General features: G+C 46.0%; 1 protein-coding gene across 6 annotated transcripts; it reads left to right on the plus strand.

Moving 5' to 3' along the window:
• Positions 1–104: 104 nt before the first annotated feature.
• Positions 105–16,348, plus strand: LOC125520347 (serine/arginine repetitive matrix protein 1-like). 6 transcript variants are annotated; one of them, XR_007288628.1, is made up of 7 exons: positions 105–559; positions 1,130–1,348; positions 1,470–1,574; positions 1,732–3,153; positions 15,022–15,342; positions 15,428–15,496; positions 16,176–16,348. XR_007288628.1 is itself a non-coding variant. In XM_048685255.1 (4 exons), the coding sequence occupies exons 1-4, from the start codon at positions 292–294 to the stop codon at positions 2,035–2,037; spliced, it is 906 nt and encodes a 301-aa protein (XP_048541212.1). In that variant the 5' UTR covers positions 108–291; the 3' UTR covers positions 2,038–3,148. The 6 variants fall into 6 exon arrangements, 3 of the variants coding, with proteins under 3 accessions (XP_048541212.1, XP_048541216.1, XP_048541220.1); XR_007288633.1 differs by having other exon boundaries at positions 1,178–1,348; XR_007288631.1 differs by lacking the exon at positions 105–559 and having other exon boundaries at positions 1,122–1,348.
• The last annotated feature ends 2,704 nt before the right edge of the window (positions 16,349–19,052 follow it).

Raw genomic sequence — 19,052 nt, forward strand, 5'->3', positions numbered from 1 at the left:
TTCACAAGCATCCTCGGCACTTGAACACGTCACCAAGACTCGCCTTCTCGGTCCTCTTTTGGTTCATGGCATAGAATTATCGTAGGTCACGCTGCAGGTGGGAGTGGGTTTAAGTGGGATTCACTATCCCATCCCACTTAAACCGCTCCAGCGGGAGCCCACTGGACAAGTAAAAATTAACTGGGCTAGCCCTATTAGCCCAGTGGAATCCCACCTTAACCCGATAGGTTAGTTCTCTCGCTGGATAGAGGAGGCGCTGCAGCGCAGGCGCACTGCTGCCGCCACCGCTCGATGGCCGCCGCCGCCGCATCATCTTCTCTTCCGCCTCGCACTCAGCACCTCTCGGCCTCCCCTCCCTCGCAGCTTCTTGCCGTCCCAATCAAGACTCGCCAAACCCCTCGAGCACGGTTGAATGCGATGGTCAGGTCGCCGGCGGCCCCAACCCCAACCCCCAGGTCGCCGGCGGCCCCAAACCCGAACTCCAGCTCGCCGGCGGCCCCAAACCCGACCCCCAGGTCGCAGGCTGCCCCAACCCCGACTCCCAGCTCGCCTGCTGCAGGTAGTCAAACATCCAGATCCTTTTCCCTTCCATTTACCATGTAGGATTCAGATGCTGATGGATTGCTCATGGATTCTAGTGAAAATTTGCAAGATTCCTGTTTCAGTTTCTGTTAAAACTCAAGATTAAGTTGTTGATGGATTGCTCATGGATTTAGATGCTTGCTTTCCTTCCAAGTTCAGAGTCAAGATCTACTGAAATTAATTTTCTTCCCTTCTGTTTCAAGTTGTCATTTCTAACCAAAATTTGCATCTATAGTGTTGTTATTAAATGAACTTGAATCTTACTGTATTTTGTTGGCTACAAATAGTCTGAACCAAGTTAGAATGAATGTCTCTGCATTTTATCCCCCTGGAAAGGCAGATGCATACAAAATGAACTTGCACAAAAGTGAGGAGCAACTTCTACAAATAGTCTGAAACAAGTTAGGTTTAGCATTGTGGTTAGCATAAGTGAGGAGCAATCAGTAGTACAACATGTTCTTCCTTTCTTATTCTGTTGTACCTGTTAATAATGTCTGAACTTAACTAATCATATTTAACTTGGTTGTGAAAATTTCCAAATCTTGAGGAGCACAAGGTTACTAATGAGCTCTTGCGTGCCATAAAAAATGAGAAGGCTAATGACCCGGATCTTGAAGAGCACAAGGGTGCTGGTGAGCTCCTTACGGAACCACCAAAGTGCAAGAAAAGGAAGCGAAGTAGGCAGAGTAGCGGCAAGCTTCATGGGGAACACCAAGAAACGAACAAAGTCGTCATGAAACCGTCGACGTCCAAGAAAAAGAGGAAGGTAAAATTATCACACTACTTTATCATGAAGCTGTTGACGTCTAGGAAATAGACATAACGTCTTTATGTCTATTTTACTGTTTAGCAACACTTATTAGACAACAACAAATTTTTTCTCTCAGGCAAGTGAAGGAATGTGCACTAATACACCGGCACCGTTGTTTGGACCTTTGGCCGTTGACATGGACAAGCAGCCACCACCATTGAAGAAAAAAAGGCTTAATAAGGTGAATTTTGATTGCGAATGATTGTCTCTCAATCAAATTGCCCTTCTCAAGCTTATCTGTCTACCTTTTTCTTGTTTCCTAGAGAGATATTTAATTGCAGCAACTACCAGATTGACTCTTTATCAAGCTTATTGTGTATGATTTTCTTGTTTCCCAGAGAGATGTTGCAACTATACCATCATCCGGATCTTTGTCCATTGACAAGGATAGGCAGCCATCACCTGGATCTTTGCCCGTTGACAAGGATAAGCAGCCATCACCTGGACCTTTGGCCGTTGACAAGGATAAGCAGCCATCACCTGGATCTTTGCCCCTTGACAATAATACACAGCCATCATCTGGATCTTTGGCCGTTGACAAGAATAAGCATCCATCACTATCCAAAAAAGTGGTAAGGTCTCCAGTCCTTAACAATGTCGTAGTTTCATTCTTAGCAAGAAGAGAAAAAAGGCCAAGTCACTAGAGAGCTCTCCAACGTCACAGCCTTCACTGCTAGATCTGTCACCCAAAGTAGCAAATATTGGTTCACGCAGACCACGAAAATTAAAATCAAAAATTTGGAAAGAGGCAAAACCAATCTGTATTGATGGAATGCTTGCACATGGTCGTTGCATTCATTGCGACAAACTCTTCCCTGCCTCAAAAAAGTCAGGTACAAGTCACATCGGTAAACATTTGGTGGTATGTGAAGAGAAAGCTAAAATGGATGGTATGGTTGCCAAGATACGAACTGATAGTGCAATCGATCCAGAGTGGAAGTTTGACCAAGGGCGTGCACGTAGAGAACTGGCAAAGTTGATTGTGCTACATGAATTACCTTTCAATTTTGTTGAATATCCTGGCTTTAGGGTATTGCATGTTAGATGTGCTGCACATGTACTGAATCTTGTGGTGCAAGATGGGCTCGATGCAATGGCGTCAGTTGTTGATAGAATCAGAGATTCAGTGCAGTATGTCAGGAGTTCGCAAGGCAGAATGGAGAAATTCAATGCGATGATTGCGTGGGTGGGACTTGCTTGTAAAAACCATCCTTCGCCAGATGTGCCTACCCGATGGAATTCAACGTACCTAATGCTTGAATCATCATTGCCGTTCAGAGCAGCGTTCGAAGCCTTGAAAGAAACTGACAAAGATTATCAATTTGCTCCTTCAGCTAGTGAATGGGAGATGGCTGAAGCTATTTGCCATCTTTTGGGCGTTTTTTACACAGCCACAAAGAAAATCTCGGGTAGGACATATCCCACCTCTCACCTGTACTTCTATGAGGTATGGAATGTGAAGCAGATAATGGAGAAAGAAGTCACAAGTGAAAATCCTACCATTGTTGCCATGGTGAAAGAGATGGAGGAGAAATGGATGAAATATTTTGAGGAGTCGTTCTTAACAAGTTGTCTGCCAGTGATATTTGATCCGAGGTACAAATATGAATATGTTCACTTCCGACTGACCGCAGCTTTGGGTGGTGGCGCCAGGAAATATCTTACCAAGGTGAATAGTGCGATGAAGATCCTATTTGTTGAATATGCATCTGAATATGAAAACACTTCTGATGAAGGTGATGAGGTTGCAGAGGAGGATGGTTGTTGGAAATATGAGCAATTTACCGAATGATTTTATTAACAGAAATACTAGATAAAGCATGACTAATATAGTACAGATAAAACAAGTCATGTGTTCAAACAGAGAGAAGGTAAAGAGCATCTGCATATATGAACTTGAACTAAACACATCTAGAACAGACACTAGATGAAGTTGCATATATGAAGTAGAACCTAACACGTGTAGGACGGAAAGTAGAGCAAAGAACTGTGTCATGACATCTAACAGAAAGAGTAAGAACATGTACGGGACAGTAGCAGTGGAAGTGCTGGACTTGGGGTCGGTGTCCTCGCCTGCCATGTCGTCGAGGAGATCGTGGACGTCGGGAAGAAGTCGTCGTCGGGGAAGTAGTCGTCGACGACCGGATCGTCTGTGATGAAGCAGCCAATAGTCGCGCTGAGCGCTCCCCAAAAACCTTATCACCCTTCTCCCGTACAGGACTCAAAAGGTGCGGTTTCGGAGGCCTACTGTCCCGACCTGCGGTGCACGCCGCAAGCCGGGATGGGGAAGATCGTAGCAGCAGTGCAGTGCTCAGGAACTTGTGGCGAGAGGAGGAAGAGGTTCTGGTGCGTCTCTCTGGGTGGAGCGACCTCCCTTTTATAGGCGCAAAAGAAGGAGGCGAGAGGGCAGCGGCGGGAGGCGAAACGAAGAGACAGAGGCGAAGCGAACAGCCAGCAGCCGAAGGGCTGCACCGTTCGCATTCAAACTCCACTTTCGCAAAATCTTTTTAGCTTCCGTGTGACCTTTCGTATACCCGTAGTGCGTGGCAAAAATTTAGATATCGGCTCGGCTCATTCCCGCAACCCGCGGCGCGTCATGACGAGGCGTGGCGGGGCGTGGCGTGGCGAGGCGGGCGGCGGAGGAGGAGCGCGCGTGGATATCCCTCTTGTTCTGATGCTCATACAAGTGGGGAAAGAACCTCCCTTATAAGGAGGTGTTGGAAATATGCCCTAGAGGCAATAATAAAATGGTTATTATTATATTTCCTTGTTCATGATAATTGTCTATTGTTCATGCTATAATTGTGTTATCCGGAAATCGTAATACATGTGTGAATACATAGACCACAACACGTCCCTAGTGAGCCTCTAGTTGACTAGCTCGTTGATCAAAAGATAGTCATGGTTTCCTGACTATGGACATTAGATGTCATTGATAACGGGATCACATCATTAGGAGAATGATGTGATGGACAAGACCCAATCCTAAAGCATAGCTTAAAGATCGTGTAGTTCGTTTGCTATAGCTTTTCCAAATGTCAAGTATCATTTCCTTAGACCATGAGATTGTGCAACTCCCAGATGCCGTAGGAGTGCTTTGGGTGTGCCAAACGTCACAACGTAACTGGGTGACAATAAAGGTGCACTACGGGTATCTCTGAAAGTGTCTGTTGGGTTGGCACGAATCGAGACTGGGATTTGTCACTCCGTATGACGGAGAGGTATCTCTGGGCCCACTCGATAATGCACCATCATAATGAGCTCAATGTGACCAAGTGGTTGATCACGGGATCATGCATTACGGTACGAGTAAAGTGACTTGCCGGTAACGAGATTGAATAAGGTATTGGGATACCAACGATCGAGTCTCGGGCAAGTAACGTACCGATTGACAAAGGGAATTGTATACGGGATTGATTGAATCCTCGACATCGTGGTTCATCCGATGAGATCATCGAGGAGAATGTGGGAGCCAACATGGGTATCCAGATCCCGCTGTTGGTTATTGACCGGAGAGTCGTCTCGGTCATGTCTGCGTGTCTCCCGAACCCATAGGGTCTACACACTTAAGGTTCGGTGACGCTAGGGTTGTTGAGATATTAGTATACGGTAACCCGAAAGTTGTTCGGAGTCCCGGATGATATCCCGGACATCACGAGGAGTTCCGGAATGGTCCGGAGGTGAAGATTTATATATAGGATGTCAAGTTTCGGCCATCGGGAAAGTTTCGGGGGTAATCGGTATTGTACCGGGACCACCGGAAGGGTCCCGGGGGTCCACCGGGTGGGGCCACCTATCCCGGAGGGCCCCATGGGCTGAAGTGGGAGGGGAACCAGCCCCTAGTGGGCTGGTGTGCCCCCTTGGGCCTCCCCCTGCGACTAGGGTTGGAAACCCTAGGGGTGGGGGGCGCCCCACTTGTCTTGGGGGGCACTCCACCCCCCTTGGCGGGGGGCACTCCACCCCCTTGGCCGCCGCCCCCCTTGGAGATTGCATCTCCTAGGGCCGGCGCCCCCTAGGGGTCCTATATATAGTGGGGGGAGGGAGGGCAGCCGCACCCTAGCCCCTGGCGCCTCCCTCTCCCTCCCGTGACACTCCTCCCTCTCCCTGAGCTTGGCGAAGCCCTGCCGAGATCACCGTTGCTTCCACCACCACGCCGTCGTGCTGCTGGATCTTCATCAACCTCTCCTTCCCCCGCTGGATCAACGTAGTGATTGGAGAACGCGGAGGTGCCGTCCGGTGTTGAACGCGGAGGTGCCGTCCGTTCGGCGCTAGGTCATCGGTGATTTGGATCACGACGAGTACGACTCCATCAACCCCGTTCTCTTGAACGCTTCCGCTTGCGATCTTCAAGGGTATGTATATGCACTCCCCTCTCCCTCGTTTCTAGATGACTCCATAGATTGATCTTGGTGATGCGTAGAAAATTTTAAAATTCTGCTACGTTCCCCAAAAGTGGCATCATGAGCTAGGTCTATGCGTAGTTTCTATGCACGAGTAGAACACAAAGCAGTTGTGGGCGTCGATATTGTCAATTTACTTGCTGTTACTAGTCTTATCTTGATTCGGCGGCATCGTGGGATGAAGCGGCCCGGACCGACCTTACACGTACGCTTACGTGAGACTGGTTCCACCGACTGACATACACTAGTTGCATAAGGCGGCTAGCGGGTGTCTGTCTCTCCCACTTTAGTCGGATCGGATTCGATGAAAAGGGTCCTTATGAAGTGTAAATAGAAATTGGCATATCACGTTGTGGTTTTGGTGTAGGTAAGAAACGTTCTTGCTAGAAACCTATAGCAGCCACGTAAAAACTTGCAACAACAATTAGAGGACGTCTAACTTGTTTTTGCAGCATGTGCCATGTGATGTGATATGGCCAAAAGGATGTGATGAATGATATATGTGATGTATGAGATTGATCATGTTCTTGTAATAGGAATCACGACTTGCATGTCGATGAGTATGACAACCGGCAGGAGCCATAGGAGTTGTCTTAATTTATTTATGACCTGTGTGTCAACATAAACGTCATGTAATTACTTTACTTTATTGCTAAAGCGTTAGCCATAGTAGTAGAAGTAATAGATGACGAGACAACTTCAAGAAGACACGATGATGGAGATCATGGTGTCATTCCGGTGACAACGATGATCATGGAGCCCCGAAGATGGAGATCAAAAGGAGCAAATGATATTGGCCATATCATGTCACTATTTGATTGCATGTGATGTTTATCATGTTTTACATCTTATTTTCTTAGAACGACGGTAGCTTAAATAAGATGATCCCTCGTAATAATTTCAAGAAAGTGTTCCCCCTAACTGTGCACCGTTGCGAAGGTTCGTTGTTTCGAAGCACCACGTGATGATCGGGTGTGATAGATTCTAACGTTCGAATACAACGGGTGTAAGCCATATTTGCACACGCAATACACTTAGGTTGACTTGACGAGCCTAGCATGTACAGACATGGCCTCGGAACACGGAAGACCGAAAGGTCAAGCATGAGTCGTATAGAAGATACGATCAACATGAAGATGTTCACTGATGTTGACTAGTCCGTCTCACGTGATGATCGGACACGGCCTAGTTGACTCGGATCATGTTTCACTTAGATGACTAGAGGGATGTCTATCTGAGTGGGAGTTCATTGAATAATTTGATTAGATGAACTTAATTATCATGAACTTAGTCTAAAATCTTTACACTATGTCTTGTAGATCAAATGGCCCACGCTAATGTTGCCCTCAACTTCAACACGTTCCTAGAGAAAACCAAGCTGAAAGTGATGGCAACAACTATACGGACTGGGTCCGGAACCTGAGGATCATCCTCATAGCTGCCAAGAAAGATTATGTCCTAGAAGCACCGCTAGGTGACGCACCCATCCCAGAGAACCAAGACGTTATGAACGCTTGGCAGTCACGTGCTGATGATTACTCCCTCGTTCAGTGCGGCATGCTTTACAGCTTAGAACCGGGGCTCCAAAAGCGTTTTGAGCAACACGGAGCATATGAGATGTTCGAAGAGCTGAAAATGGTTTTCCAAGCTCATGCCCGGGTCGAGAGATATGAAGTCTCCGACAAGTTCTTCAGTTGTAAGATGGAGGAAAATAGTTCTGTTAGTGAGCACATACTCAAAATGTCTGGGTTGCATAACCGCTTGACTCAGCTAGAAGTTAATCTCCCAGATGACACGGTCATTAACAGAATCCTTCAGTCGCTTCCACCGAGCTACAAGAGCTTTGTGATGAACTTCAATATGCAGGGGATGGAAAAGACCATTCCTGAGGTATATTCAATGCTGAAATCAGCGGAGGTGGAAATCAAAAAGGAACATCAAGTGTTGATGGTGAATAAAACCACTAAGTTCAAGAAAGGCAAGGGTAAAAAGAACTTCAAGAAGGACGACAAGGGAGTTGCCGCGCCCGGTAAGCAAGCTGCCGGGAAGAAGTCAAAGAATGGACCCAAGCCTGAGACTGAGTGTTTTTATTGCAAGGGAAGTGGTCACTGGAAGCGAAACTGCCCCAAATACTTAGCGGACAAGAAGGCCGGCAACACTAAAGGTATATGTGATATACATGTAATTGATGTGTACCTTACCAGTACTCGTAGTAGCTCCTGGGTATTTGATACCGGTGCGGTTGCTCACATTTGTAACTCAAAGCAGGAGCTGCGGAATAAACGGAGATTGGCGAAGGACGAGGTGACGATGCGCGTCGGGAATGGTTCCAAGGTCGATGTGATCGCCGTTGGCACGCTGCCTTTACATTTACCTACGGGATTAGTTTTAAACCTCAATAATTGTTATTTAGTGCCAGCTTTGAGCATGAACATTGTATCAGGATCTCGTTTAATTCGAGATGGCTACTCATTTAAATCCGAGAATAATGGTTGTTCTATTTATATGAGAGATATGTTTTATGGTCATGCTCCGTTGGTGAATGGTTTATTCTTAATGAATCTCGAGCGTAATGTTACACATATTCATAGTGTGAATACCAAAAGATGTAAGGTTGACAATGATAGTCCCACATACTTGTGGCACTGCCGCCTTGGTCACATAGGTGTCAAACGCATGAAGAAGCTCCATGCAGATGGACTTTTAGAGTCTCTTGATTACGAATCATTTGACACGTGCGAACCATGCCTCATGGGTAAAATGACCAAGACTCCGTTCTTAGGAACAATGGAGCGAGCAACCAACTTATTGGAAATCATACATACTGATGTGTGCGGTCCAATGAGTGTTGAGGCTCGCGGTGGCTATCGTTATGTTCTCACCCTCACTGATGACTTGAGTAGATATGGGTATGTCTACTTAATAAAACACAAGTCTGAGACTTTTGAAAAGTTCAAGGAATTTCAGAGTGAGGTTGAGAATCAACGTGACAGAAAAATCAAGTTCTTGCGATCAGATCTTGGGGGAGAATACTTGAGTCACGAATTTGGCACACACTTAAGAAAATGTGGAATAGTTTCAAAACTCACGCCGCCTGGAACACCTCAGCGTAATGGTGTGTCCGAAAGTCGTAATCGCACTCTATTAGATATGGTGCGATCTATGATGTCTCTTACCGATTTACCGCTGTCATTTTGGGGCTATGCTTTAGAGACTGCCGCATTCACTTTCAATAGGGCTCCGTCGAAATCCGTTGAGACGACACCGTATGAATTAGGGTTTGGGAAGAAACCTAAGCTGTCGTTTCTAAAAGTTTGGGGATGCGATGCTTATGTCAAGAAACTTCAACCAGAAAAGCTCGAACCCAAATCGGAAAAATGCGTCTTCATAGGATACCCTAAAGAAACTATTGGGTATACCTTCTACCTCAGATCCAAAGGCAAGATCTTTGTTGCCAAGAATGGGTCCTTTCTAGAGAAAGAGTTTCTCTTGAAAGAAATAAGTGGGAGGAAAGTAGAACTTGATGAAGTATTACCTCTTGAACCGGTAAGTGGCGCAGCTCAAGAAAATGTTCCTGAGGTGCCTGCACCGACTAGAGAGGAAGTTGATGATGATGATCATGAAACTTCAGATCAAGTTGCTACTGAACTTCGTAGGTCCACGAGGACACGTTCCGCACCAGAGTGGTACGGCAACCCTGTCTTGGAAATCATGTTGTTAGACAACGGTGAACCTTCGAACTATGAAGAAGCGATGGCGGGCCCGGATTCCGACAAATGGCTGGAAGCCATGAAATCCAAGATAGGATCCATGTATGAAAACGAAGTATGGACTTTGACTGACTTGCCTGATGATCGGCGAGCCATAGAAAATAAAAGGATCTTTAAGAAGAAGACAGATGCGGATGGTAATGTGACCATCTATAAAGCTCGGCTTGTCGCTAAGGGTTATCGACATGTTCAAGGGGTTGACTATGATGAGACTTTCTCACCCATAGCGAAGCTGAAGTCCGTCCGAATCATGTTAGCAATTGCTGCATTCTATGATTATGAGATATGGCAAATGGACGTCAAAACGGCATTCCTTAATGGTTTCCTTAAGGAAGAATTGTATATGATGCAGCCGGAAGGTTTTGTCGACCCTAAGAATGCTGACAAGGTGTGCAAGCTCCAACGCTCGATTTATGGGCTGGTGCAAGTATCTCGGAGTTGGAACATTCGTTTTGATGAGATGATCAAAGCGTTTGGGTTTACGCAGACTTATGGAGAAGCCTGCATTTACAAGAAAGTGAGTGGGAGCTCTGTAGCATTTCTCATATTGTATGTGGATGACATACTGTTGATGGGAAATGATATAGAATTCTTGGAAAGCATAAAGGCCTACTTGAACAAGTGTTTTTCAATGAAGGACCTTGGAGAAGCTGCTTATATATTAGGCATCAAGATCTATAGAGATAGATCGAGACGCCTCATTGGTCTTTCACAGAGTACGTACCTTGACAAGATATTGAAGAAGTTCAAAATGGATCAGTCAAAGAAGGGGTTCTTGCCTGTATTGCAAGGAACGAGATTGAGCACGGCTCAATGCCCGACCACGGGAGAAGATAGAGAAAAGATGAGTGTCGTCCCCTATGCCTCGGCCATAGGGTCTATCATGTATGCTATGCTGTGTACCAGACCTGATGTAAACCTTGCCATAAGTTTGGTAGGAAGGTACCAAAGTAATCCCGGCATGGAACACTGGACAGCGGTCAAGAATATCCTGAAGTACCTGAAAAGGACTAAGGAAATGTTTCTCGTTTATGGAGGTGACGAAGAGCTCGTCGTAAAGGGTTACGTTGATGCTAGCTTCGACACAGATCTGGATGACTCTAAGTCACAAACCGGATACATGTATGTTTTGAATGATGGGGCAGTAAGCTGGTGAAGTTGCAAGCAAAGCGTTGTGGCGGGATCTACATGTGAAGCGGAGTACATGGCAGCCTCGGAGGCAGCACAAGAAGCAGTCTGGGTGAAGGAGTTCATTACCGACCTAGGAGTCATTCCCAACACGTCGGGTCCGATGACTCTCTTCTGTGACAACACTAGAGCTATTGCCCTTGCCAAGGAGCCCAGGTTTCACAGGAAGACCAGGCATATCAAGGTCGCTTCAACTCCATTCGTGACAGTGTTCAAAATGGAGACATGGATATTTGTAAAGTACATACGGACCTGAATGTGGCAGATCCATTGACTAAACCTCTCCCTAGAGCAAAACATGATCAACACCAGAACTCTATGGGTGTTCGATTCATCACAATGTAACTAGATTATTGACTCTAGTGCAAGTGGGAGACTGTTGGAAATATGCCCTAGAGGCAATAATAAAATGGTTATTATTATATTTCCTTGTTCATGATAATTTTCTATTGTTCATGCTATAATTGTGTTATCCGGAAATCGTAATACATGTGTGAATACATAGACCACAACACATCCCTAGTGAGCCTCTAGTTGACTAGCTCGTTGATCAAAAGATAGTCATGGTTTCCTGACTATGGACATTAGATGTCATTGATAACGGGATCACATCATTAGGAGAATGATGTGATGGACAAGACCCAATCCTAAAGCATAGCTTAAAGATCGTGTAGTTCGTTTGCTATAGCTTTTCCAAATGTCAAGTATCATTTCCTTAGACCATGAGATTGTGCAACTCCCGGATGTCGTAGGAGTGCTTTGGGTGTGCCAAACGTCACAACGTAACTGGGTGACTATAAAGGTGCACTACGGGTATCTCCGAAAGTGTCTGTTGGGTTGGCACAAATCGAGACTGGGATTTGTCATTCCGTATGACGGAGAGGTATCTCTGGGCCCACTCGGTAATGCATCATCATAATGAGCTCAATGTGACCAAGTGGTTGATCATGGGATCATGCATTACGGTACGAGTAAAGTGACTTGCCGGTAACGAGATTGAACGAGGTATTGGGATACCGACGATCGAGTCTCGGGCAAGTAACGTACCGATTGACAAAGGGAATTGTATACGGGATTTATTGAATCCTTGACATCGTGGTTCATCCGATGAGATCATCGAGGAGCATGTGGGAGCCAACATGGGTATGCAGATCCTGCTGTTGGTTATTGACCGGAGAGTCATCTCGGTCATGTCTGCGTGTCTCCCGAACCCGTAGGGTCTACACACTTAAGGTTCGGTGACGCTAGGGTTGTTGAGATATTAGTATACGGTAACCCGAAAGCTGTTCGGAGTCCCGGATGAGATCCCAGACGTCACGAGGAGTTCCGGAATGGTCCGGAGGTGAAGATTTATATATAGGATGTCAAGTTTCGGCCATCGGGAAAGTTTCGGGGGTAATCGGTATTGTACCGGGACCATCGGAAGGGTCCCGGGGGTCCACCGGGTGGGGCCACCTATCCTGGAGGGCCCCATGGGCTGAAGTGGGAGGGGAACCAGCCCCTAGTGGGCTGGTGTGCCCCCTTGGGCCTCCCCCTGCGACTAGGGTTGGAAACCCTAGGGGTGGGGGGCGCCCCACTTGTCTTGGGGGGCACTCCACCCCCCTTGGCCGCCGCCCCCCTTGGAGATTGCATCTCCTAGGGTCGGCGCCCCCCTAGGGGTCCTATATATAGTGGGGGGAGGGAGGGCAGCCGCACCCTAGCCCCTGGCGCCTCCCTCTCCCTCCCGTGACACTTCTCCCTCTCCCTGAGCTTGGCGAAGCCCTGCCGAGATCGCCGTTGCTTCCACCACCACGCCGTCGTGCTGCTGGATCTCCATCAACCTCTCCTTCCCCCTTGCTGGATCAAGTTGGAGGAGAAGTATTCCCAACCGTACGTGTGTTGAACGCGGAGGTGCCGTCCGTTCGGCGCTAGGTCATCGGTGATTTGGATCACGACGAGTACGACTCCATCAACCCCGTTCTCTTGAACGCTTCCGCTTGCGATCTACAAGGGTATGTAGATGCACTCCCCTCTCCCTCGTTGCTAGATGACTCCATAGATTGATCTTGGTGATGCGTAGAAAATTTTAAAATTCTGCTACGTTCCCCAACAGGAGGTCCAACTCCCATTAAACTAGCAATGTGGGACTAAACTTTAGTAGTATCCCTTGCTTTGCACAAATGGGCTAAGTGGGCCTCTAGGATTTATTAGGAATTTCTGAAATAGTTAATGAGCTGCCCCCAATATAGACTAAATTCCAGCAATCCCCCACCAGATCCCAGAGGCACACAGAAATTTGCCTTTGGTTCCAAAACACTGTTTTATATACCGGTACTGCAGTGGAGACTGTTAAGTTGAACTTCCACCTAGAACTCTATGCTACACTAGTAAGCAACTTGAACAGTGGACTGTGCCTTGAACTGCAAGTTTTCTGCGAATCTAGCTTCACATAAAGCCTTGACCGATATGTGGCCACCGTGGGTCTTCTCCGCGGGTGGAGCTTATACGTCATACTCCGAGACCTTTCATGAGTTTACTAGAGAGAACCCTACTCTCATAGATTGCGACGTTTAACAATCAGACTCATATAGGTGTGTTCTTCAAAAGATGTTCTGCAGGATAACATCTCTGCTTTAATGAGCCACTTAGAACACATTAAGATATATCAACCTGCCATGCAGATTAGGAGAGTATTGCATCTTCATGGAGTGGTATTGTGAATAGTAAGGATACTCTCCTCTCAGTTGACCAACAGCTTGTCTTCCACATCTAATTCACGGGATCTCCGATCACAAAGAATAGGTTACCACTGTGAACAACTCATATTGTGGGTCTCATACCCATCTCCCTCGATGCATTATCTATCACATTACGTGATAGACCCTTAGTAAAAGGATCTGCCAGATTTTTAGACATTTGGATATAATCCAATGCAATAACTTCGGAGTTTTTCATTTTCCTGACAGACTTTAACCTTCTCTGAACGTGTCTTGATGACTTCATGTTGTCCTTTGAGCTGCTCACTTTCGTGATCACAGTTTGATTGTCGCGGTTCATAAGGACACCCGGTACAGGTTTCTCAACAACCGGCAAGTCATTCAAGAGCCGACGAAGCCAATCTGCTTCGACCGTAGCTGTATCTAGTGCTGTGAGTTCCGCTTCCATTGTTGACCTCGTTAAGATGGTCTGGTTGCAAGACTTCCAAGAAACAATGCCACCTCCATGAGTGAATACATATCCACTCGTGGCCTTTATCTTATCAGCATCTGAGATCCAGTTTGAGTCACTATACCCTTCAAGCACCTTTGGGTGCCCGGTGTAGTGAATTCCATAATTAGCAGTGCCTTTCAAATAACGCAAAACTCTTTCTAGAGCTTTCCAATGCACATCTCCTGGTTTTGAGACAAACCGACTCAGTTTGCTAACAGCAAAAGAGATGTCAGGTCTTGTAGCACTGGCTAAGTACATAAGCGAGCCAATAATCTGAGAATACTTCAATTGGTCTCTAGCAATTCTTCGATTCTTTCGAAGCAACACACTAGCATCATATGATGTTGGAGAGGGCTTGCATTCACTGTAGCCAAAGCGACTCAAGATCTTTTCCACATAGTGAGATTGAAGCAATGTAATCCCACCATCATCGTCTCTCAATAACTTGATGTTCAGAATGACATCAACCACTCCTAAATCCTTCATCTCAAAACAATGAGATAGGAAATTTTTGACCTCCTTAATAACATTCAGATTTGTTCCAAAAATCAGTATGTCATCAACATACAAGCAAAGGGTAACTCTCTCGCCCTCACCATGGAGATATTACACACATTTGTCAGCTTCATTTACAACAAAGCCTGCAGCTGTTAAAGTTCTTTCAAACTTCTCATGCCACTGTTTGGGTGCTTGCTTGAGTCCATACAAAGACTTCAGCAACTTGCACACTTGTGGCGAGAGGAGGAAGAGGTTCTGGTGCGTCTCTCTGCGTGGCAAAAATGTAGATATCGGCTCGGCTCATTCCCGCAACCCGCGGCGCGGCGCGGCGAGGCGTGGCGTGGCGAGGCGGGCGACGGAGGAGGAGCGCGCGTGGATATCCCTCTTGTTCTCATGCTCATACAAGTGGGGAAAGAACCTCCTTTATAAGGAGGTCCAACTCCCACTAAACTAGCAATGTGGGACTAAACTTTAGTAGTATCCCTTGCTTTGCACAAATGGGCTAAGTGGGCCTCTAAGATTTATTAGGAATTTCTGAAATAGTTAATGGGCTGCCCCCAATATAGACTAAATTCCAGCAATGGTGAGGGCACTCTCGATGACTGGGATAAGCATTTGAGATTGAAAAGATCCCACAACTCAAATGAGCTACAACGATATCTTGAAGAAGACCTGTTTCCTCGCCGACAGAAATTGGATATCTTAAAGTGATGGGAGATTCACTCCCCAAAGTATCCAGTGCTTGCCGCTATAGCAAGGGACATATTGGCAGTGTCTGCGTCTACAGTGCCTGCAGAGGCTGCATTCAGCAATGCCGAAAGGATCATCACTGCTCAAAGAAGTAGTTTGACCCCGAGTACAGTTGAGACGCTGATGTGCCTCGAGGATTGGTTTCGAGCAGCTGGTAATATCTTTTTAATTATTTCCCCGTACTTTATTTAATACCTTCCATGTTGAATGTTTCATTTTGAATGCCTTCAATATTGCAGATCGCCAAAAGGCGGAACCAACAGTTGGAGACCATGGTGGTGAGCAAGACGATGCTGGAACCACCTAAGGTAATTCTGCTAGTTGTACTTTGCACTTTTGGTACATTATTATATACACTATGGGGACTGTATTTTAGTCCTAGTGTTCAACTCTGGTAGTTTCGATATACTACAAATGTGAAAAAATAGCGTCTTTGAGTAGTCTCCCACTGCACGGTTACATGAGACTATCTCCTGAGATTGCGAATTCAGGCAAATTCAGGCGATTGAAGTCTCATCTGAGTATGAGTAGCCTGAATGAGCCAACAAGTGATTCCATTAGTTATAACTTGGTAACTTTTGGGAATGGAAAATTTGTATTGCCACTGATTAGATGTGGTAGAAGGGATTGTGTATGGTTGTCAGATATTTATTTCTGGAGACTTATAGCCAATAGTCCTGGCATTGACACTCTAGAATTTGAGAATTGGACTAGATCTTCCTTAGTATCTGGCCCTGTTTCATTGGCCCTGTATGGTTTTATCGATTTAGATGTGTGCTATTTGGTTCAGATTTTGGTCCTATTGGTCTCGCGACATTTATACTGAACTTGAACGTGTAAAATTTCATTGGCTGGCGTCGGTCACAAAAAATAGTATGCTCGGCCTTGCATTTTCACTTGATAGAATCTGGCACTAATGTGATTCTTATAGCCGAAGGTGCTATACACCTCATTCTAACACCATTTTACTGTGCTGCAAAACTGCAGGTACCACATCTATTCATACCATGCCTGCCGTGCGCTTCATGTAGCTAATAAGTTGAATTCGTCATCAACCTATCCGTTGCTGGAGTTGTTCTTCAAGAATCAGGTCCTCTGTTCAGACTCTGTGGACATTCATCATCAACCTGCCATGCGCTTCATGCATTCGTCATCATTTTAGTGTGCTCGGCCTTGCATTTTCACTTGATCAGTAGTTGTGTGGTCGCGCCGTCGTCGAGACTCTGCAACTTTAATTGTTGTCTTGGTTTGCACTCTTATTATCCTCTCGTAAATCGATTCATCCGTATATGTAACTGAAGGTTTAGTGGATTCGATCGATTCATCCTATATGTAACTGAAGGTTTAGTAGATCTCAAGTGTGATGTTTTCATACTATGCTGCTGCTCAGTTATCTTCATACCATGTTGCAGCTCTATACGAGGTTTATGCAAATGTATTTGTTAGGTGGGGATCCCACTTGTTCCTACCTAATTTATGCTAGAATTGGTGGGATGTCCACTTTTTTAACATCAGACATGGTGGGACGTGGTGGATTGTAGGTGGGACTCCCACATAGAGTCCCACCTGCAGCGTTAATCGTAGGAATGGGAATTTTGTAGGAAATGAGATGACATGTATCTCAAATCCTATGAGTAGGAATAGGAAACGAGATGTCATTTGGTTGACATCAAAGGAATTTTTTCATTGAGTCTAGGCTCATTTTTATTTTCCTATGAAATGTGAAGGATAGGAATCAATCCTATGTATGTATAGGAACCCATTCCTATGAACCAAAGGGCTCTAAAGAAAAAAAATCTTATAAGAATCCTATCTTCTAGAATTCCTATAAAATTCCCAAAGGTAATGTATCAATGTCGTGGAAACCACGGTGTAAAGCAGAGAAAACAAGTGCTTGCCCTCAAGTTTGTCTTGCAACCCAATAACAGTCCAAGAGGAGATCAGCCGAATAAAAGGCGCACACAAACACAAGCCGATCACGATGCCCGAAAAAACCACACGCATGTGCCGTGTTTCCTTCTATAATTGGAATGGTGATGAGATCTGGCGCTCTCGCTCCATGGCAAGTTGGCAACACGGCGCCAGCAAACGTCAACACTGACTCACGTACACGCATAGAACATTTGCCACATTGGGATTAGAACTACGAGACAACGGCGATTAGCCGGACAAGCCAGGCCAACAAGTACGTACGCCACGTGTGTCCTTGGCCATGTTCCCGTGCGACGCAAAGGCCGTGGCGGGTGAAGGAATCATGGCGGCCGGCCTTTGCCACGTCCACCCGGGGGACATAATGATCTTCCACCCGAGTAAAGTGGCGACGACGCACGTCTTCCTGAGGAAAACCTGCCCCCCGGTTGCCACCTTCTCCCAGCGCCAGCGCAACGAGGGATCGCATCCATCTTCTATCTGTGGTAGAGCCGCAGCAGTGGCTCCGCGCTCTCACGAGAAGAGAAGAAGAGCATTTCAGGGTCGGGCTAATTTATTTATTTATTTATTTTGGCGGGAATTTAACCATAAGAGACTCCCACTGACTAATTTCCACGCAACCTACACATCACATCCTCTGCTAAAACTAGATAGGAGGGTGCGCATATTTACTTCGCCCCGGCGAAAAAAAAAACATGATACAAGCGTGCCAAAAAACCAGATCATGACAAATCATGGTTGGGTTCTGACCAGGAGCATCCCAGTGGCTCCTGCAGGGAATAATCCCACGACCTGCGCACACCAAAGGCTGGCACGCTCCGATCGGATAGTTCCACTTCCACGCGAAAGCTAGCTGGCGAGAACGAAATGGGATATCAGCTCCTCCGTCCCAAACGGGGCATCGGTGGCCGGCGACGGTTTCAGTGCGACGCAAAGCACCCTTCATTATCGAACCATATTAGCAACCTCAACAGCCTACTTCAGGCCGATTGGGCGGTGGCGTGCGGACGGAGCGCGCCTCGCCGAGATGATCGATCATGAGATGGCACTTCCGGAAACGAAACAAATCACGGTGGGCCGTGATGCTCCGCGCACGCCTCATCTACGCCCTGACACGACCATCATACTACGATTAATTAATCGAGTACGTACGTACGTACGAACCAAAAGTCAACAAATACGAGGCCTGGATTATAATAACTTGCCCCTAAAATTGGCGAATCATTGATGATAGCCTAGCGTGGAGTGACCAATACACTATGCTTAACTGACATGGAGTAGCCAATACTCAACATCTGCCACTCACATTGCCGAATCATTGATAATCTTGGGGTCAGGACACGGTGGATATACTCCCTCCGTTCAGAAATACTTGTTTTTAAAATGGTTGTATTTAGACTTATTTTAGTTATAGATGCATCCATTTTATTCATTTTTGGGACAAGTATTTCCGGATAGAGGAAGTATTTGTTTAACGCTATGTTTCGCTTGTCTCCATTCGTGGCGGGTTCCACCTCTATCCCTTCCCGATTATCAGGGCAGTGTTTTGCAGAACGGGAGAGGATTTGTTTGAAACGAGGAGAAAGATGCACATTTCGGATATTTGAGTCCTCGTGACAAAGTCAAGACATACGGAATATGAACAACTTTGAATGATTCATTTGAAGGGAAAATATCTTGTGTGGCATCGAAAAAATATTATGGCTTTTTTTGCGTCAATAAATCCAAACAACTAAAATTATAGTTCGACTCACTTGAGAAAAAACAAACAAACCATGTTAGACTGCCACCCAGTTAGGACATAAACTTTGTGATCACCGGCTTCTTCCTTCCTAATACCTTATGCCGTTATGAGCCAATTACTAACACATGAGAAATATAATACTCCCTCCGTCCGGAAATACTTGTCATCAAAATGGATAAAAAAGGGGTGTA

Source organism: Triticum urartu, chromosome 1 (assembly GCF_003073215.2).
Source record: "Triticum urartu cultivar G1812 chromosome 1, Tu2.1, whole genome shotgun sequence".
NCBI lineage: Eukaryota > Viridiplantae > Streptophyta > Magnoliopsida > Poales > Poaceae > Triticum > Triticum urartu.